Source organism: Spermophilus citellus (assembly GCF_964194105.1).
Source record: "Spermophilus citellus genome assembly, chromosome: 7".
NCBI classification, from domain to species: Eukaryota; Metazoa; Chordata; class Mammalia; order Rodentia; family Sciuridae; genus Spermophilus; species Spermophilus citellus.
The window spans coordinates 30,554,432-30,577,195 of record NC_138188.1 but is presented as its reverse complement, the minus strand read 5'-3'; the positions used below and the strand labels follow the sequence as shown (position 1 = coordinate 30,577,195).

General features: G+C 36.0%; 1 protein-coding gene across 4 annotated transcripts in view; it reads left to right on the top strand.

The window, feature by feature from the left end:
• Positions 1–22,764, top strand: part of ACAD11 (acyl-CoA dehydrogenase family member 11) — a 90,854-nt gene that overhangs the window by 54,512 nt on the left and 13,578 nt on the right. For all 4 annotated transcript variants that reach the window (XM_081301195.1, XM_081301193.1, XM_081301192.1 and 1 more), the window contains 4 exons: positions 16,252–16,318; positions 16,941–17,026; positions 18,804–18,875; positions 19,769–19,923. In XM_081301195.1, coding sequence (XP_081157321.1) covers positions 16,252–16,318; positions 16,941–17,026; positions 18,804–18,875; positions 19,769–19,923 — 380 coding nt within the window. The remainder of the gene's footprint in view (positions 1–16,251; positions 16,319–16,940; positions 17,027–18,803; positions 18,876–19,768; positions 19,924–22,764) is intronic.

Here is a 22,764-nt window from a genome sequence, read left to right as displayed (position 1 = left end):
CTTTCAAACAAATGAAAATTAAAGAAAGAAGAAAAGTATATGCAGATGTGGCCCTTTCTGGTCTATTTCAACTCAACTCTTCTCACATTTGCATGGCAGCTGCCTTATTTATTTTCTCATGCAAGGCCAGCCTCAGTCCCCACCTGCAGAAGTTATTTTAGACCCCAGTCATTTTTTTCTTCAAGCCTTTAGTCTAGCCTGCTTGTTGAGTCACACAAAACCAGCTCATTGGGGCCTGCCTTCATTTTCCTTCACCTTCCCTTAATATACATCACAGGGGATTAGCCAACTTCTCTTATTTTTGCATCACCCTGAAGAAATATCTGCATGCAGCTAAACTGGCTCACTACCTAGATTTGTGGCATTTTCTACTTTCCATGGTGTTAATATCCCACCTTGGTCAATTTCGAACTACCAAAGTCTCTAAAGAGATGGGCATAATTGGCACACTGAGCGGGCTCTAGCAGTTTTTCCAAGAGCAGCATCATTTCTTCCTGTGACTGGTCATTTTCTAATCTCTTGCTGCCTTCTAAAGGACACTGCTCTTAATGTTATCTCTGCCTTGGCTAGACTATCTGGTTTTTCCCTTCTTTTACCCTGGCTGGAGGAAATGAATAAACAACCCTCCACTAAATTCTTACAGCGACCTACAAGATCCCAAAAGTCTGCCTTTCCCACCCCTCGTTGCCTCTTTGACCTCATTTCATACCACTCACCGCTTTGCCTGCCACATCAGTATTCCTGCTGATTAGAACATACCAGGTAAGTCCTCATCATGGCTTTTGTGCTGGCTCTGCTGTCAGTTTGGAATGTGCTTTATCTTAATATTTACAATGCTCACTTCCTCGTCCCCTGCAAGTCTTTGTCCACTCACCACCTGCTCACTGAGGCAGTCCCTGACTACTCTACTCAAAACACCCTTCCCCTTCTCCCAGTCTACTTCCTACATCATTTATCATGTTCTAGTGAACCATATCATTCATATTGTTTGCTTCCTACCATCCCACACCCTGTGTTAGAATATAAGCTTCATCAGAACAGAAACTCTTATTTGCTTTATTCACCGAGATATTCTAGACACATAATAGGTGTTCAATAAATATTTTGGGTTAATAGCAGTCCTACTGTTCCTTTTGATTATTATCCCATTTTACTTGTCCTTGATGTTATACTTCTATAATGACTGATCAATACCGCAGTCTCCTTGGATATCAATTATATAGTCTCTTCAACCCAGCTATAGATTTTGAAATCAGGAATTGTGGACCTTTGCATATTCTGTTGCTCCTGCCTAGAGGAGCTCCCTCCTGCTCCATTTTAGATCTCAAATTTCTATTTAGAATTCAGATTCCAGTCTGACCATAACATTAAATAATCCAAGAAGCCTTCCATGACTCTTCCAGATTAGGTCAGATATAGCTGCTCTTATGCCTGTAGTACCATCTTACTCTGTTGTTAGTACTTATTAAAATTTCATGTCTTTTATAGGTGTTCTGTGCCCTGCTGCATTCTCAACATTTATCTTGGTATCTTACTTATGGTACGCACTGACCAAATAATAAATACATACATCAATTAACCAATGTTTAAATAGTATCCTCCACAAATGTATAAGTTTAACACTTGAGCTGAAATTTTGATTTCACGTCTTCAGTTTTATCCACTTACCATGCTATCTGAACACATTTTTAATATTCCATTATGCTGGGCTGAGGCTGTAGCTCAGTGACAGAGCACTTGCCTAGCATGTGTGAGGCACTGGGTTTGATCTTTAGCATCACATAAAAATAAACAAACAAAGGCATTCTGTCCATCTACAACTACAAAAAAAATTTTTTTAATATTCCATTATGCTATTAGAAACTCTTGATACTATTTTATACATATTTGAAAGTATCTCTTCCTTTCCCTTGTTTTCCCCACCCAAAACAACCACATTTTCTTGTAAATTGCATTCCCATCTTGTGAATTAATTATAATGTTATTAATCTTTACATCTTTTGAATTTGCACATCATTTTTGTGAACTCAAACACAATCCTAGGGGCATAAAGGATGTCAGGATTGAGCTGCAACTCTGGTATCATATAGTGAGTCGTGTGGATTGTAGTAAAACCAACCCACTGGCTTTTTCCTGTATTTTCCTATTCTTTGGAGAGAACTAGGAGAGTTGGTGGGAAGAAGAGAGATTTGACAGAATGTAAAAGGTAATCATGTAGCTTAGAAGATAAGGAAAGGCATCATTCACCTTAGATAGGTTTTCAAAGAACTTACTTAATGTTTCTTAATTGTTATTTTTTCCTATAACTTTCTTTTTTTTGATTTTTTTTTTACTTTTTTTTATTGGTTGTTCAAAACATTACATAGTTCTTGATATATCATATTTCACACTTTGATTCAAGTGGGTTATGAACTCCCATTTTTACCCCGTATACAGATTGCAGAATCACATCAGTTGCACTTCCACTGATTTACATATTGACACACTCATGTCTGTTGTATTCTGCTGCCTTTCCTATCCTCTACTATCCCCCCTTCCCTCCCCTCCCCTCCCCTCTTCTCTCTCTACCCCCTCTACTGTAATTCATTTCTCCCCCTTGTTTTTTTTCCCTTTCCCCTCACTTCCTCTTGTATGAATTTTGTATAACCATGAGGGTCTCCTTCCATTTCCATGCAATTTCCCTTCTCTCTCCCTTTCCCTCCCACCTCTCGTCCCTGTTTAATGTTAATCTTCTTCTCATGCTCTTCCTCCCTACTCTGATCTTAGTTGCTCTCCTTATATCAAAGAAGACATTTGGCATTTGTTTTTTAGGGATTGGCTAGCTTCACTTAGCATAATCTGCTCTAATGCCATCCATTTCCCTCCAAATTCTATAATTTTGTCATTTTTTAATGCAGAGTAATACTCCATTGTGTATAAATGCCACATTTTTTTATCCATCCGTCTATTGAAGGGCATCTAGGTTGCTTCCACAGTCTAGCTATTGTGAATTGTGCTGCTATGAACATCGATGTAGCAGTGTCCCTGTAGCATGCTGTTTTTAGGTCTTTAGGGAATAGACCCAGAAGGGGAATAGCTGGGTCAAATGGTGGTTCCATTCCCAGCTTTCCAAGAAATCTCCATACTGCTTTCCAAATTGGCTGCACCAATTTGCAGTCCCACAAACAATGTACAAGTGTACCCTTTTCCCCACATCCTCGCCAGCACTTGTTGTTGTTTGACTTCATAATGGCTGCCAATCTTACTGGAGTGAGATGATATCTTAGGGTGGTTTTGATTTGCATTTCTCTGACTGCTAGAGATGAGCATTTTTTCATGTACTTGTTGATTGATTGTATGTCCTCCTCTGAGAAGTGTCTGTTTAGGTCCTTGGCCCATTTGTTGATTGGGTTATTTGTTATCTTATTGTCTAATTTTTTGAGTTCTTTATATACTCTGGATATTAGGGCTCTATCTGAAGTGTGAGGAGTAAAGATTTGTTCCCATGATGTAGGCTCCCTATTTACCTCTCTTATTGTTTCTTTTGCTGAGAAAAAACTTTTTAGTTTGAGTAAGTCCCATTTGTTGATTCTAGTTGTTAACTCTTGCATGATTCCAATTTTCTATGAATGAAATATAAAAATGATCTCCTGCCTTGCCCCTGAAGAATGTCTCCCCACATCTATTTCCGCTCTCTTTTTTTTGTGGTGTTATTTTGCTCAGTGATAGACATTTGGCTAAACAATATACTACATTATCACTAAGAATATCACTAATATTGGGAGATATACTAAGTATAGCCTTATGATTTCTCTGTAGTATCCTATTATATATCCAATTTATATTGTATGAGTTTCTTACATCATATTTTTGCTTGAGCAAAATGTGTTATTGCAAATTAACTATAAATGACAAATCAGTAGCTTAATATTTTATTGTATAGATTATTATAATTTGCTTTAACATTTCCTATTATAGGACTTCTAGATTGTTTCCAGTGTGTTGTTAATCTAAATGATGTGGAGAGCATATTTGTGGATATTGTGTGGAAAGAATTTAAACCTAATCTCACTCTGGAATTTTAAGGAATGTAATAAATGCATATAATTATCCTCTTTTCCCCCTGTACCAAGGTGTTCATACTATTTACACTGAATAATAATCCTGGAGTTCTTTCATATTTGTGCAAAGAAAGTTTGTTTATTATTCTTAGAAGAGTTCCATTATGTGGACATACCACAGTATATTTCAACAGTCTCCTACTCGCGGGCACTGGCTAATGCCTAGTTCAGTGCAAATATTAACAGTACCACTGCAATGAATAATCTGCATCTGCTGCTTCACCTGCTTACAGAATAAATCATAAAAGTTGGAATGATGGGCTAAAGACTGACTCAGTCTAAAATTTTGAAGAATATTTCTAAATTGTACTTCATAGGAATTATTACTTTTGGTCTCCCAACAATAATTTCCCTAAAATATGTCCTACAGAATATATTTTACCTTCTGCTTTCTAAATAACTCACAACAAAGTCAGTACCCTTTACCATTCCCTTACCAGCCATGTGTGAAGTACTGGACAGTAAACAGCTGTTGAATATTAACTTTGCCAGTTAATAGGTAAATAGTATTTCATTAGTGCATTCTTCTGCATTTATTTAATTAATGATAAATTAATAATCTGTTTACATTTTATTTCCTCCTTTTGAAGATCTATTCTTTGTTAACCTTTACACTGATATTCAGTTGTTATTTATATTCCAAAGATATAATATCAAACTATTAGCTATTATACATATTTTGTCATAAATGTGAAATATTTTTCCTTTTTTGATTTTTTTATAACCAAAGGTAAATTTATTTTTTCACATTTTTATTGTTGCATTATACTTATACATACTCATGAGATTTATTGTTACACACTCATGATGCACACAATATAACAATATAACAATATAATTCTCTAGCACTTCCTCTCTTCCTCTCTATCTTCCTTGATCCAGTCCCTCTATTGATTTCCCTTTGATTTTTAGGAGACCCACCCCCAACTTTTGTTTTCATTTTTCTTCTATAGCTTCTACATATGAGAGAAAACATATGACCCTTAATCTTCTGAGTTTGACTTATTTTTCTAAACATGATGGTCTCTAGTTCCATCCATATTCCTCCAAATGACGTAATTTCATTTTTCTTTATGGCTGATATATGTGTACATATATCACATTTTCTTTATCCATTCATCCATTGATAGACACCTAGGCTGGTTCCATAGTTTGATTATTATGAATTGTGCTGCTATAAAGATGGATATGCATATATCACTGCAGTAAGATTACTTTAATTCTTCGGGGTAAATACTGAGAAGTGGTATAGTTGGGTCATATGGTGGTTCCATGCCTTATCTTTTGAAGAGCCTCCATGTTGATTTCTAGGGTGGTTGTACTAATTAACAGTCTCATCAACAGTGGAAAAGCTTCCTGTTTCCCCACATTATAATCCTTTCCAGCATTTATAATTATTTGTATTCTTGATGACTGCCATTCTGACTGGTATGAGATAAAATCTCAATGTAGTTTTTATTTGCACTTCCCTAATTGCTAATGATGTTGAACATTTTTTCTTGTATTTGTTGGCCATTTGTATTTCTTCTTTTGAGAAGTGTCTGTTTAATTCATTTGCCCATTTATTAATTTTATTTGTTTGTTGAAAAGTTTTTGAAGTCTTTATGTATTCTAGATGTTTTTTTCTAGTTCTGTGAAGAATGTCATTTGTATTTTGATGGGGATTACAACACATCTATATATTCCTTTTGGTAGTATGGCCATTTTAACAGTATTAGTTCTGCCTTTCCAGGAACATGGGAGGTCTTTCCATCTTCTGGGGTCTTTCAAAATTCTTTCCTTAATGATCAAATCATTTTTATTTTAGAGCTCTTTCACCTCCTTGGTTAAATTTATTCCTAGGTTGTATTTTGTTGTTGTTTGAGGCTATTGTGTATGGAATTATTTTTCCTGATTTCTTTTTCAGCAAATTAATTATTATTATATAGGAAAACTATTGATTTTTATATGTTGATTTTGTAACCTTCTACTTTTCCAAATGTGTTTCTTATTAGCTCTAACAGTCTTTTGGTAGAGGTTTTTTTTTTTTCTTGGATCTTCTAGATATAGAATTATATCATCTGCAAACAGTGATAATTTGTCTTCCTTTCCTTTTTTACCTCTTTTATTTCCTTCTTGCCTAATAGCCCTGGCTAGACTTTCTAGCACTGAATTAAATAGGAATGATAAGAATGGACATCCTTGACTTGTGCCAGATTTTAAAGGAAATGCTTTCAGATTTTCCCCATTTGCTATGAGGTTGGCTTTGGGTTTTTCATATGTAGCCTTTATGTTGTTGAGGGAGGTTCCTTCTATCCCTAGTTTCTTCAGTGTTTTTATCATGAATGGGTGCTAAATTTTGTCAAAGGCCTTCTGTACATCTGTTGAGATTACTGAGTGATTTTTGTCCTTAATTCTGTTAATGTGATAAATTTTATTTATTGATCGTTATATATTAAATCATCCTTGCATCTCTGGGCTAAAACCAACTTGATCCTGGTATATAATCTTTTACATATGTTTTTGAATATAATTTACTAATACTGTATTCTTTCTCATACGTTCATCAGGGATATTGGTTTGTAGTTTTCTTTCCTTGATGTGTCCTGGTTTTGATATGAGTGTGATACTGGCTTCATAGAGTGAATGGAAGTGTTCTATTCCTTTCTAGTTCATGCAATAATTTGAGGAGAATTGGCATTTGTTCTTTTTTAAAGGTTTGGTAGAATTTAGCTGAAAATCCATCTGGTCCTGGGCTTTTCTTTGTTGAAAGGCTTTTTACTACTGCTTGTATATTATTACAAGCCATTGGTCTGTTTAGATTTTCTTTCCTTTTTTTTTAATTTTATTTATCCAGGGTTCTTCATGTGCTGTGCACTCTTAGCCCAGCCAAGGCCCAAAGGATGTCATCACCCATATTTCTTTCTTTCATGCGGTGCTAGGGACCAAACCCAGGATCTTGTGACTATCTTTCCATTTCTTCTTGGGCTGTGTACTGATAGCAAGATCAAAGGCTGAGGGTTGTTAACCCTTCCCTTTTTTAGTGTTGCTCACCAAGATGACAGTTGGAATGCCTAAAACTGAAGCTGGTTCAAATTATTCTCAGCTTCTCTGAGAAGGAATGGAATGGGAAGTACTGTCAGTTGGAGTTTTGTCTATACAGACTCAGATGGATGCACTCCCAGGTTTGGGCTGCTGCGGACTTTTATGAGTCGAGTTCCAGCAGGTGAGGCTTAGGTCTAATTAGGCCTTTACTGAGTGGCTTCTGCTCTGGAAAGATTAGATCAATACACCCCTAGGGTCTGGCAGTTGCTGATCTCTGCTGAGAATCTAGATCTAGAAGCCTCCCAAGGATTCCACTTGGGGAGCAGGGAAGCCAATCCTTCAACCCTCTGCTGCCCATAAACACACTTTTTCCAGGCTCCCCAGCTTAGTTCTTAGTGTGTTCACACTGTTCAGATTCACAACCCACTTCAGCTGGTCAGGTGAGCTGCCAGACTCAAAGTAGGAAGGAGTTAGGCTCTCCTTTGGTTTTCCCCAACTTGAATCCCCCTGGGTAAAATACTCTGTGCCTGTTTCACTCCAGTTCTTCTAAGTATGTCCTAGGCTACATGGAAGGAGCTTTCCAGGACAGTGTAGCTGTGTTTGCTCAGATCTTCTGGCTCCCACAGCAGTAGCTGCAGTGTGGCCACTCCCACCTCAACTCTCCACAGTTTCCAGTTGGGAAACCCAAGGCACTTTTCAAGCACCAGTGCAGCCTCTGGATGGCTAAGGGCAGCCCACTTTTCTGATCTCAGGTTTTTCCATACAAAATCTGTCTGTTGTGTTCTGAACCAGTACTGCTACCACAGCTGCCACTACCAGCTTGGCTCCAACACAGTCTTTCTTCTTTGTTTAAAGTACCCAAATTTCTGAGTCTCTAATGTCAGATCAGGCGGGGGAGGCTTTATTGAGATATCACTCCCGGGCGGAACTCGATCAGACCCACAGAGGGGACAGGGGAAGGGTCTGAGGAGAAACCTCGTGGAAGCTCGACCGGACTGGACTTTTATGGGGCTTACAGCAGGAAGGGAAGGGCTTGGGACAGGAAAAGGTGTTTCTAGGGTCCCTTGCCCCCTTGAAGTTGGTCAGGGGAGTTGGCTGAACTCCAGGATTGACCAGGGGGTCCTGCTGATTGACAGGCGTTAGTCAGGAGATCTAGCTGATTGACAGGCATTTCCGCCGGGCATCTGACTGATGTTCTTTTCTGAGCGGGCTGCTTTGTTCTAAGTTGCCACTAAGTCACCACCTAGCCGCCTCCACCAACCTAACATCTAAGACACTCTAACTGTCCAGTATTGATTTCACTAATTGAGCCCCTCTTTCACCTACCTTGCAGAGAAGTAGTATTCCTGCTGCTTGAATCCTGAGCCACCGAGCAACTAGGAATGTCGTCTTCTCTAGTCTGCCATCTTGAATCTCCTTGTTTTTTAATGTACAACAATTTTATATAGGCAAACCAATTGATCTTTTCCTTTTGTTTTCATTTATAGTTTAAAAGCTTAAACTTCTTTCTCATCTAGAGATATAAATATTAGATTTTTTCTACCAATTTTTATGGCTTAAATTATTTAAAATTTTTATTTTTATTATTTTTTTTTTAGAGAGAGAGAGAGAGAGATTTTTTTTAATATTTATTTTTCAGTTTTCGGCGGACACAACATCTTTGTTTGTATGTGGTGCTGAGGATCGAAACTGGGCTGCACGCATGCCAGGCAACCGCGCTACTGCTTGAGCCACATCCCCAGTCCCTATTTAAAATTTTTAAAAGTTTCAACTCTCTTGGGAATTTTTTTCCTCTAACCATAATTTGTAATTTAGCAGTAAGAGCAGCAGCATGTAACATTGAATACTTAATATTTAGATGGATTCAGTGAATGCCAAATGGTATTTCCCCAACAAATGAGATTGTTTTTTCCTTAACCTTGGGATTGCTTTCAAGTGATTTTATTGTAGAAATGTTTATTTATTTATTTTACAGTGAATTTTTATTATTAGACCTAGACCTAAATCAATTTTTTTTTTAACCTCAGAAATTCAATGTTGGTAGAAGAAATAGCCCTGAGACTGTGTTTGACTAATTTTATATTATGTAATTTTTATATTATTTAGTAATTATTTCAGACCACACTATACATGACACTCATGTTTTTTTTCCCCCTCCACTTTTCGTCTTTCCTTTTGTTAGAAAATTATTTTTAAGCGCCTAAGAAGTTAAAAAAAAATCATTAGTAAATATCAGGGAGATATAATTTTCAATTTGACTTAATCCTGGCACTTGAACAGTCTTGAAATACCAGAAAGTCTGGATTAAAAACAAAAATATTTTATCTATGCCATCTGTTTTCATTCATGAAGGCCTGTAACAGCAAATATGTTGAAATGTTCTCTGGATTATTCATATTTCCCCAAATATATTTTGTTTCTGACTTTTTGAATCCTGCTTGTTAACTAAAGTAATCATTATCTTCAATAGAAGGATGTTTCAGTTGCTGCACCTGCCAAATTCTGCTTGTAGCTAAGAGGAGATGATATATTTATATTCTGACACAATTAAATAAAAATATTTTTAATTTTATAAACCATGCATTCATCCTTACTTCCTCTACTTAATGTTTGCAAAAAAGAGAACCAGGTTGGATGTTTAATTTTTTAGAATCTGAATCATTCTTCATGTTTAAGCAAGCCAACAATTAAAGAATCATTTGCCTTGTTTTTTAAGTTTCTTCCGACTTTACATACTATTTGAAATCTGTTGGGCTTATACAAAGATGTGACAACAAGTTCTTCAAAATAGAAAGAACAAGGCAATAATAACATTAGGAAATATCAGGAAATTATATATTCTGAGTATTAGAAAAAGAGGGCTTTGGACAAGAGTTCAAAAGAATTATAGAGATTTTACTTCTGTGTTTCAGCTTCTGGTTATCTAGAATTAATGAGACTTTAAAAGACTTATCCAAAAAGTCCTTGATTGCCAGGATGAAAAGTAGAAAAAGAAAAGATCGCAAATGAAAATTAACCCAAAGTCATGTCATCATGTCCTGATCTGATTTTCAGAAGTATGCCCAGCAAGGAGACAGTGCAGTATGGGGGACTCAACCTTTCAGCCACTGGCCATGGGTTCCTACAAGTAAAACCTCAAATTCAGCCCCAAGTTAAAAAAAAATTATATATATTTGCAAAATTATATACATTAAATTTATATATAATTTTGTAATTATATATAATTATATTATTTATATAAATTTACATTTATATATATTAAATTATATATATATATATATTTGCAAAATTAAAAGTAAGCCACTCTATAAAAGATTTCTTCCTCTCTAACTAAAGCTTAATTATATATTATTACACAACTAGAGCCAATTATGGGTAAAATAAATTTCCCCCAGCTGAGCATTTTCAGATAATGAGTCTTAGCTAAAATCAACAATGAAAGAGAGGGGCAGGTTGCCATTATAAAGAAGAACAAATTCTAGAAATTCTGAAACTGTTATTTCCTATTATCTCTGTCGGTTAGTTTTCTATCACTATAACAAAATACCTGAGATAATTAACTTACAAAGAGGAAAGATTTCTTTTTGCTCATGGTTTTAGAAGTTCCAGTCCATGATCAGGTGGACCTATTGCTTTTAAGTCTTTGGTGCAGGAACTTAATGGCAATGGTGGGAAGTGTGTGATGGAGCCAATGCTTACCTCATGGCCAGGGAGAAAAAGAGGAAGAAAACGGGACTTTGGTACCACAGATTCTTTGAGGACACACTCCCAATGAAATAAGGACCTTCTCCTCGGCCTTATCTCTTAAAGGGTCTATCACCACTCAGTAGCGCCACCAAGGGACAAAGCTTATAACACATGGGCCTTTCAGGGACATTCAACATGCAAACTATAATACTGATTAATATAAAGTGTGTTTAACCTGAATGAAGGGCCTTTGTTGTCTAGTGTCAGTGCACCTACTTGCACACTTTTTGAAGCAAAGTCTTCTATTTGACTATTATAATTTTCTTACTTGTATTTATGAAAATGCTTGCAAATTTCTTTTAATAAAAAATATTCCTTTTCATTATGATAATTTTGTATTTTACTTCATTTAATTTACTAATTATTGGATTTAATAATAAGATTATATCACAAATGCCCAGAAGTGTAGAATTTTTTTTCCCTCTTTCTCACGTATACTATGAACAAAACTATACTATAAGTCAAGTATTTATGAAAAAATAAGACAAATTTGCCTAGCTCATTTGTTATCTGATTACAGTGTGACATATTTTGACTAATTTTTTAATGTTTATTTGTTTTTTTAGTTGTAGTTGGACACAATATCTTCATTTATTTTTATGTGGTTTTGAGGATTGAACCCAGGGCCTTGCACGTGCTAGGCGGAGCACTCTACCTCTGAGCCACAACCCCAGCCTGACTAATTTTATTTTTTATATTTCCTTTTTCAGTAAATTAAGACCTCTCCCTTTCTAGTAATAGATAAAAATCACATATATGTACATATGATTTCATGTTCATACAATTCTGATGGCTATGCCTATAAGGAAAGCAAATCTTGTCAATCAATCTTAAAATCAGTTTAGGTGTCTCCTTATTCTATCAATAGCCTGGGGGTGAGCAGAGTCACTCATTTAAGGCACACTGCCTTCTTGCTCTTCCCTCCCTTTCCCAAGTGAAATTCTTTTTTTAAAATATTTTTTTAGTTGTTGATAAACCTTTATTGTATTTGTTTATATGTGGTGCTGAGAATCAAACCCAGTGCCTCACACATGCCAGGCAAGTGCACGGCCACTGAGCCCCAGCCCCAGCCCAAGTGAAATCTATTTTAAGTGGTTTTTTTTAGATCAATTTAAGTGTTTTATCAAGCACCATATGCCCGTAGGATTTCTGAAATTGTGTTTAATCACAGAGAAGTGGGGAAATACCCCATCGTTTGCAGAAAATTACTCCTCTTTAAACTGTACGTGAAATGTTCCGGATTAAAAGAAAATTAGGAATAGAAAACATTGTAGTTCACTCAGCAAGCCTCTCCTTCTCCTAATTGGGATCTACTGATTAAATTGCAAAAATAGTAGGCTAATTTTTTCTTTAATATATTTAAAGAATTATTATTATCCAATTAGAAATGGTAACAAATGAGACTAAGAGCATGTTACTTCCTGTGCTTCCACATACCTGTATTATACCCTGGAGAGCATTAATATTAGTTTTCTCATTTCCACTATAATTCTAGGTAAAATGCTCTTTTCTCACTCCTAATATATTCATTTTAAACATGATAATTGGCACTTCAATTTGAATAGTGACAGTTTTAGGTCATTTGTATTGTAACTGTCTTCCTTTTCCTAATGTAGATATTTATTAGGATTTAAATTGGTTTTAGATTTTAATCTTTAAATCTCTCTCTGCATTCTCATTTGACAGAATCTCTTCATGCTCCACTTTATAATATAAGGATATGATTCTTTTACCCCTTTCTCTTCATTTTATCCCTTCCTTCCTTTTTGTATATCAGCTACAGCTTCTACTTTTACAGTGTTAAGATGACTAATATTTATATTCTGTCTTGTAACAAATCATGGTTGACCACAGGATGACTCTAAACTTTAAAAACCAATACATAATGCTTAACTTATAAGGCTATGCAAGTATTGTGTTAGAGTTTTGTGTCTTTCCATAACTGATACATTATAAATTACCTGGCCAGTCTAGGGAGTGATTCTAGCATCGAGGACAGTTAGACTAGCTTTTCTTATATTTTGTGTATTACTTAAATTCCTCACATGTTACATTTTATTTTATGTTTGAACCACATTAATTCTTTGAACTTTCTTTTCTGGAAGCTCTCTTTTGTAGAAGTTAGTCTTTTCCATCCTGGACTGACTATTCTTTAGACATAGTTTAGGGCAGTAATCCTGGGGTTTTCATGAATTACTTTACTGGACTGTTAGGATATTAGGGCTTCTTTTTTTTTTCTTGATTTACTCCCTCATTTTGCCTGAGTTAGTTCTTAACTCTGTGGGAAAAATAATTCTCAGCTCTTGCATGAATAAATGTGTTTTTAGTCTGCCTTCATCAAAATTGATAGTTTGGATAGGTATAGAATTCTAAATTGAATTATTCACTTTCATCTAGCATCCTTTGTGGCTAATGAAAAGTCTGATACCAAGTGACTTGTTTTAGTCTTTTTGAAACCTTTTAGTTTATCATTTATGTTTTGAAATGTCCTTAGCACATATTTGATAGATTATTCTTGTCCATCAATGGCTTTTTCCATTTGAAAACTCTTTATTTTTTTCAGTTTTAGAAAATTTTATCCCAGAAAGTTTTTTCTCTTTAAAGTTTTTGCTTTCTCATTCATCATTTTTACCCTGATGCTGTACTTCATGTTTTGGCTATCTCTTTTTTCTCTTATTTTCAGTCTCTTGCTTTTTCTTCTACTTATGGAAAATTTTCTTGATTTATTTTTTTTAATGCTTCTATGAAACTTTATGTTTAGCAATAATATGCTAATCTTTAAACATTTTTGTGTTATTCTTCTCAGGAAGCATGTTTTTCTGGTTTTATGGTTATAAAACATTTGGCTCTCTCATGTTACTTTAACCAGAAGTTTTGTGTTTGGTTTAGCTCAGTTTTGTTGTTTTGTGTTTGCTCCTTAGGTTTTCTCTGTTTCTTGTTTTATTTCATTCCTTTGTGGTCAGTTTTCCAGCTTATTTTGGCCAGTCATTCTCTTGAATGCTACAGGTTCTCTACATATACAACAGATCCTTGATTTTCCATTAATACTTAGAAGGAATGGAAAAGTAATTGGTTAAAGTTTCATTTGTTACGAACAGAGAACTCTTTTCCAGCCCTGCATCTTTCCTGAGTAAGAATTCTATAAGAACTACTGCGTAGGGCTGTGATTCCATCAGGGTTAGCTGACGGGAAGCCAGCTTTGGAGCTCAACACCCAGGATCAGAATCATTCCATTCAGCTTCCTTGTAACATGATTGATACTTCTCCCCATCGGTCTAAGTGTCAGATACCTGCCTATGAAAGCACCAGCTGCTGTGTTTCTCTCTTAAGAATCCCTCATTATCATTCTTTTGTAGCCTCACTTCTGAGTCACACTTTCTGACTCTGAGGCCAGAAAGAACATTCTCTATATTCAGCCTCTTATTATTATTTTCTAGACACTAACTTCTCTGCAGATTTCATTTTTCCACTTGCCTCCACCTATTTCTCAGACATTGAGTGAAATAAATCCTTTATCCATCAGCCACCAACACCTCCAATCGTGTGCTTTCACAGACTCCTCTTCCTTTTCTGTCAGTTATGTCTTCATTGTACTTTTGTATTTTTCTTTCAATGGGATCTTGGGAACAGTGGGAGGCAAACACATGTTTCTACTCTCTTAAATCTCTTTTTGTTTCAGAAAGCCATCAGTTCAGTTACCATTCTGAACTTCAGGAAATTTTACATTGCTTCCATTGTGTAATTTTCTCTGTTTATTTAGCATCCCTTGGACTGAAAACTCTGTATGAGCAATTGTTGTGAATTGGATTCATCTGTGTCTTCCACAGATCCAGAGACTAAATTGCAGGAGGTTTCAAATGACTATTGTAAATGCTAAAGTCTGCAGTGGACTTCACTCTAACCATACTCTTCCGTTTATACTCTTTCTTCCCGTCTGCTTGGCTTGGTTTCTGTTTCTCGCCTCGTTATCTTTCTCCTAGTACTGTTTTGCTGCACTCTGTCCTCCTCCCAACCTCTTCTCGATCTTCAGGGGCAAAGCAGCATTTTCCTCTGGGTGCCACCTTCCTTACTGCTCCTGCTGGTACGTGAGCCATTTCCAGACATTTCAGTACACCACCCGTGTTTCTCCTTCATGTCCCTACTGCACATTGAAGTTCCCTAGGAATTCTCTGAACAGTTTTGAGATTCAATAATTTCAACTCATGGCCAGTCTTTATTCTTGCTCCCATTCATTCCTCTCCCCATATTATTTTGAAATAAATCCCACATATCACATCATTTCTTTCACAAATATTTTAGTACATATCTCAATAAGAGCTCCTTTATAATATAACAATACTATTACTAACCTAAATTTCTTGATACTATTACATCCAATAAGTGTTCAAATTTTTAATTGTTTCATGAGTGCCATTAATACTTTTTATTTTATTTGTTTCAGTTGGGAATCCCTGTAAAGTCTAAAAATTGTAGTTGGTTGATAGTGCCTTTAATTCTATTAACCTATAATATGCCACCCTTGCATCTCTCCTGAAGTTATACCGTGTTATTCAATTGTTTGACATAATTCCATTTTTCACCATATCTTTATATGATTTCAAATATGTCGAAACCTCTTTTTATAAAAAATTAGAAAAGAGAATCTGATAATTTGTTTGAGACTTTGTATAGACATGTTTAACTTAGTCTGGATCCAGTTTTTTTGTGTGTGTGTTTGTGTGTGTGTGTGTGTGTGGCATGGTAGCTGGAAGGCCAGTTCAGTAGTTTCCCTCAGGAACCAGGTGCTTAGATTTACTGGTAAACATGAAATATGCTTTTTGCAAGACCAGTGGGGAATTCTCAAACCCCCTAAAATATGTGATAAAATAATATTAAGTATTAAAATAGGAATAATTTTACATTGTCAAATTTTGACCCCCAACAAATTAATAAATGAGAACCCAGGCTTTCTGAAGTTTGGATCAGAGTCTCTTATAAATGAACATATAAAATATTATGTTAGATATAAAATTTGTATTATATATGACATACAGTTATATCAGGCATGACATTTCACAGCCTTTGTAGCATGCTTATGTCTGAAGTGGTGGGAATAGGAGGGCTGCCTCAAGGGTGGCAGCTGTTGCTTGCTTTTTTGACTCTCAGTTAGTTTTAGTGCAGCAGCATTCACTGATGGAGTCCAGTCTAGTACTTGCTCAGTTGTTTCTCTTGGGTGACAAACAGGGTTGTGTAAAGCATTATTATTTTAATGAATAAAAGATTTTCTCCCTTTTGTTTTTGCCAGAAATAAACTTTAGGAGTATTAGAACCTTTAGGATAAAACGCCAAATAAGAAATTTTCTTTTATAAAGAGTTCTAATCATTTCCTCCCTGGTTTTAGGAGCTGGGAATCCCAGGTGTAAAATTTTAATTCTTTTGGGAAGAAGTAAAGCTACTTCACAGTCCAGGTAATAAAATAATATTGATTGAAAAATATGTATAGGAATAAAAGTCAATCTTGCTATTCATTTAATTTACTTAAAATATAATACTGGACTTACAAATCATAATAATATAAAATATATTATGAGATTAAATTTCATTGTTTGTATTTCACAAGTATTTTGCCAAAAGACATATTTGAAAAATATTTTGGGGAGTGTTGTTGTACATTCTTCACTGTGGAATTTCTGGCATTCAAGAGTGTTACTTAGTCATGAAAGCTGTTAGGATCAGATGATTAGAGATAGAATTTTTCAGAACTGTCTGTATTATTGAAGTGATCAGATGTTGTAATCAAAGGCTGTAGTCTTGAAATGTTTAATTTTTCATATCAGTTTCCCAGTTACAATTGTTGAACAACAACAAAAAACCGTATATTAATTAGATTTCTATGGCTGTAACAAAATATTTGAGATAAATCAACTTAAAGGAGGAAAGGTTTATTTTAGCTCATAGTTTCAAAGGTTTCAGTCCAAGGTCATTGGCTCAACACTTTGGGCTGCAGTGAGGCAGAACATCATGGTGGTAATGTCTGTTTCATTTCTCCTCTTAGCAAGCTTTTCCTAACATTATTTTTCTTTTGACTAGGCACAAACAGCACAGCATGATTCTTGTTCCTATCAACACACCTGGAATAAAAATGATAAGGCCTTTGTCAGTTTTTGGGTACTCGGGTAAGTACGCAGTACATATGTCCCTGCTTGCTAATGCAGACCTGAATCTGCAGTGACGCTGGCAAAAATAGAGAGAATCTTAACATATGACAGGTATTCTTGGAAATGCCTTTGGCCCTGGCAACGTGGAATTCGGGTGCAGCAGGTGAGGCAGTGCAGCATTTGGCCACATTTCATTTACTGCTTCGGAAAATGCAGAATGTGTTCAAGGAAAAGCAACTCTAAACCACCAGTCTTTTCTCTGTCATTCATGAGAATGGATTAATGACGTAGATACAGACAAACAGATAAATTGAGATAATCTACACCAAAATTTTTTTTTTTTGCCTCCAAGTTTACTTTTCTTAGTCAATCAACCTACCACAACTGTCAATAAGCAGTGAGTTGAGTGTTGACTTTGAGTGCAAAGCTTTGCCTTCTGCTCATGGGACAAACTTCTAAGAAGCAAGACTGCTTTTGTTTCCTGCCACCCATCCTGGGCATATATTCATTGTGTCCATGCTGCTCAGGTCATCCACTGAGCAAGTGCTTATTGAGTGCTGAGTACAATTCTAAGTGCTTATAATACATAAAGGAACACAAAAGACTAAGATCCTTGCCCCCTGGAGCGTGCACACTGGTGGAAGGAAGCAGGCGATAACGACAAACATGAGTAAATATGTTATATAGCATGTTAGCAGGGGATAAATGCCATGCAAAATTGGTTGAAATTCAGGCTTTATGGTGAGTCTAACTTTCTGTTATTGAAGATGACTGACGAATATGTTTGAATAGCAGACACAAGCCTTGGTTTTACAAAAGTTTGACATCAGAGCCTTCTGTAGATGCAGCTATAGGATGTACCCACAAGTGAAGTCTAGGTACAAGATGGGGCACACAAGATCACTGGAGCAAATTGCACCTCAGAGTTGTGGGTTGCAGAGCAACAGCATGAAGACACCAAAAAATGAATTTTAATACAGGTTGGGTACGAAGGCAGTCGACTGCAGAGCCTGCTTTTGAATTTTTACTGTGAAATATACACTAGCATCTTTCCAATTCCCTGTGTCCAAGGCCAAAAGAAACAGTGTACAGAATGTTGATTTTTAATATCTATTCTGACGGGAAAAGGGTGTGGAGTTAGCTAGAGATAATTTCTATAATTTGATGGGGAGGAGGAGTGATTGTGTTGCCAATCTCAGTGACTCTAATGCCAGCCTTTTCAAGAAGCAAACGCATAGTGGAACAAGTGCAAATTAGGAGTGACATGCCTAAATGAAGGTCAGGTCTCTGCTTCATCACTAATGCTGAGCCTGCTCTGTCCTCTCAAGCAGGCCCTTTGTATCTTCAGGCATTGGTTTCCACAATGACAAAATAGAATCTTGAATTACATTACTTATTTTCTATTTTTGAAACACCAGATATTTTCTTCAGGATTCCTAATGTAGAAAAATTAAAAGGAAAAACAATACTAAAATAATAATAGTAATGTAGTCTTGCCAGCACCATGGAACCCAGTCTTCTTTTTCCATAGCTCAGAGAAACCTCTGGATCAAATGATTTCTAAAGTCTCTTCTCACTTGAACAGATGATGAGTTTTCTGAACTGCTGGGTGCTGGGGGTTCAGGGATGATTTTACTTAGGAATGTCTATTACACATGGATCTTTTAAACCCTACTTTTTTTGAGTAATTATACTTCAGCAGATTCATTATGTATAACTTTATTTTAGTCAACTCATTTTTCTCTTTTTCTTTTTAAAAATTTTTCTCTTTAAACTTGTATTTTCTATTTTACAGATAACTTACACGGAGGACATTTTGAGATCCATTTCCACCAAGTGCGAGTTCCTGCTACAAATTTAATACTAGGTGAGATAAGTTTGGAAAGATTATTCTCCAGTATTATATATTAATACTTTCATACCTAAATCTGTAGAACACATCCAGTCATCCTTTATTTGGGTGTATTTCTATCTTATTTACGCCATTTATCAAAGATAAATTTTCCATTTTGTGATTTGACTTATGTAGAATGATAAAGTTTTATTTCAATGTTAGATGTTTTTGTGTATTTCATATGATTTGAAAACATAGCTAAATACAAAAATCATTCAATATCCAATTTAAAGCAACACCCTTTTTTCCCAAGACATGATCTCTGGGTCTCTCCTTGTTTTAAGAAGACCTTAGTATTTTCTGAATTCACGTCTTATATATAAGACAGATGAATAAACAATTTTGTATGCTGTATGCCTGGAAAGACTCTTGCTTATTGGAATCCTACTCAGCCTTCAAAGAATATCTCAAGTGTTATTCCTTTCAGGAATATTTTTGTATTTCTCACCCCATCTACTCAACAAACCCTTGCCAGGCTCTAAAGTTACTATGGTAACAATGATAACAATCTCGCCCTCCTTTCCCTTTCTTTGGCCCTCTCTGTAGCCCTTATCTTCGCCTGTTCTTCTGGATTCTAAATTCCTAGGGTAGGGAATTGTCTCATGCACCTTTGTAACTACTGCAGCACTAATAAACTACCTTATGTATAGTAAGTGCTCAAGAGACAGAGCTTAAGTTTGATTGAAATCTTTAATGATGTTGGTTTAAAAAAAAACAGATCTCAAAACTCCCTTAAATGCATAATGAACATTCCTTTTTATTTTTCCTCACCAGAGGTAATTTTTATTGAGGGAAGCTCATCATTTTTCTAGAATTTCTGTGAATAACAAAAGGAACATTTTCATGTTTTCCTTTTTTACTTGTAGGTGAAGGGCGGGGATTCGAAATTTCCCAAGGCCGCCTTGGACCTGGCAGAATCCACCATTGTATGAGAACAATAGGTTTAGCAGAACGTGCTTTGCAAATCATGTGTGAACGGGCAGCACAAAGGAAAGCCTTTAAGAAGAAACTGTATGAACATGTAAGGATGATTACATCCCTGAATTTATGGTACCCCAGTATACTACACTAATCATGAACAAAAACAACATTCCTTGGCTAGAGAAATTTACTTTATATGAACAAGGTGATTCTTTCCCATAAAGCATATTTATTCTTTATTTAAATATAGTTTGATGAAAAATATTTATCTTTTGAAAGTTGAGCTCCTTCAGTGCTTCATCACCTCAACACATAGCGTGGACAACGGCTTCAAATTTCTCAGACTCCTCTAGAGAACCTGGTCATTAGAGCTCTCTGTGGATATGAAGAGGTTGTACTGGAAGAGGGACCTGCCTTGATCTTTGGTTTTGTGGAAGAAATCAGGACAGATTAGTGTAAAGATGGAAAACAGCCCAAAACTTAGTGAAAAGAGGAACATTCTTTTTATGTGTGTGTAGTGCTGAGGATTGAACCAGGGCCTTGTGCATGCAAGGGCAGTACTCTACCAACTGAGCTACATCCCCAGCCCAAAAAGAGGAATATTCTGATAGATTGAATAGTGAATGGACTCCCAGGAGAAAGTGAGTTCCCTATCACTGGAGAAAGTATGTCAAAATGGGACCGATATTCTGTGGACCATTCATGATATTTTGAATTTTCATCTGCAAATTAGATTCTATTGAGTCTTTTATTTACAAACCACTATAAACATAGTTACATGTGAGCAATATAATAAAAATCAGCAAAAAGTATTGAGAGGGAATAGAAAGCCTCATTGCAGATTTCCTTGAAAAACTTTCTTTTTTTAAAATGTTTATTATTGGTTGTTCAAAACATTACATAGTTCTTGACATATCATATTTCACACTTTGATTCAAGTGGGTTATGAACTCCCATTTTTACCCCATATACAGATTGCAGAATCACATCGGTTACACATCCACTGTTTTACATATTGCCATATTAGTGACTGTTGTATTCTGCTGCCTTTCCTATCCCCTACTATCCCCCCTCCCCTCCCCTCCCCTCCCCTCCCATCTTCTCTCTCTACCCCCTCTACTGTAATTCATTTCTCCCCCTTGTTTTTTTTCCCTTTCCCCTCACTTCCTCTTGTATGAATTTTGTATAACCATGAGGGTCTCCTTCCATTTCCATGCAATTTCCCTTCTCTCTCCCTTTCCCTCCCACCTCTCATCCCTGTTTAATGTTAGTCATCTTCTCATGCTCTTCCTCCCTACTCTGATCTTAGTTGCTCTCCTTATATCAAAGAAGACATTTGGCATTTGTTTTTTAGGGGTTGGCTAGCTTCACTTAGCATAATCTGCTCTAATGCCATCCATTTCCCTCCAAATTCTATAATTTTGTCATTTTTTAATGCAGAGTAATACTCCATTGTGTATAAATGCCACATTTTTTTATCCATCCGTCTATTGAAGGGCATCTAGGTTGCTTCCACAGTCTAGCTATTGTGAATTGTGCTGCTATGAACATCGATGTAGCAGTGTCCCTGTAGCATGCTGTTTTTAGGTCTTTAGGGAATAGACCCAGAAGGGGAATAGCTGGGTCAAATGGTGGTTCCATTCCCAGCTTTCCAAGAAATCTCCATACTGCTTTCCAAATTGGCTGCACCAATTTGCAGTCCCACAAACAATGTACAAGTGTACCCTTTTCCCCACATCCTCGCCAGCACTTGTTGTTGTTTGACTTCATAATGGCTGCCAATCTTACTGGAGTGAGATGATATCTTAGGGTGGTTTTGATTTACATTTCTCTGACTGCTAGAGATGGTGAGCATTTTTTCATGTACTTGTTGATTGATTGTATGTCCTCCTCTGAGAAGTGTCTGTTTAGGTCCTTGGCCCATTTGTTGATTGGGTTATTTGTTATCTTATTGTCTAATTTTTTGAGTTCTTTATATACTCTGGATATTAGGGCTCTATCTGAAGTGTGAGGAGTAAAGATTTGTTCCCATGATGTAGGCTCCCTATTTACCTCTCTTATTGTTTCTTTTGCTGAGAAAAAACTTTTTAGTTTGAGTAAGTCCCATTTGTTGATTCTAGATATTAATTCTTCTGCTATGGGTGTCCTGTTGAGGAATTTGGAGCCCGACCCCACAGTATGTAGGTCGTAGCCAACTTTTTCTTCTATCAGATGCCTTGTCTCTGATTTGATATCAAGCTCCTTGATCCATTTTGAGTTAACTTTTGTGCATGGCGAGAGAAAGGGATTCAGTTTCATTTTGTTGCATATGGATTTCCAGTTTTCCCAGCACCATTTGTTGAAGATGCTATCCTTCCTCCATTGCATGCTTTTAGCCCCTTTTTCAAATATAAGATAGTTGTAATTTTGTGGATTGGTCTCTGTGTCCACTATTCTGTACCATTGGTCCACCCGCCTGTTTTGGTACCAGTACCATGCTGTTTTTGTTACTATTGCTCTGTAGTATAGTTTGAAGTCTGGTATCACTATACCGCCTGATTCACACTTCCTGCTTAGAGTTGTTTTTGCTATTCTGGGTCTTTTATTTTTCCATATGAATTTCATGATTGCTTTATCTATTTCTACAAGAAATGCCCTTGGGATTTTGATTGGCATTGCATTAAACCTGTAGAGAACTTTTGGTAATATCGCCATTTTGATGATGTTACTTCTGCCTATCCATGAACAGGGTATATTTTTCCATCTTCTGAGATCTTCTATTTCTCTCTTTAGGGTTCTGTAGTTTTCATTGTATAAGTCTTTCACCTCTTTTGTTAGGTTGATTCCTAAGTATTTTATTTTTTTTGAGGATATTGTGAATAGAGTGGTTGTCCTCATTTCCATTTCAGAAGATTTGTCGCTAATATACAGGAATGCCTTTGATTTATGCGTGTTGATTTTA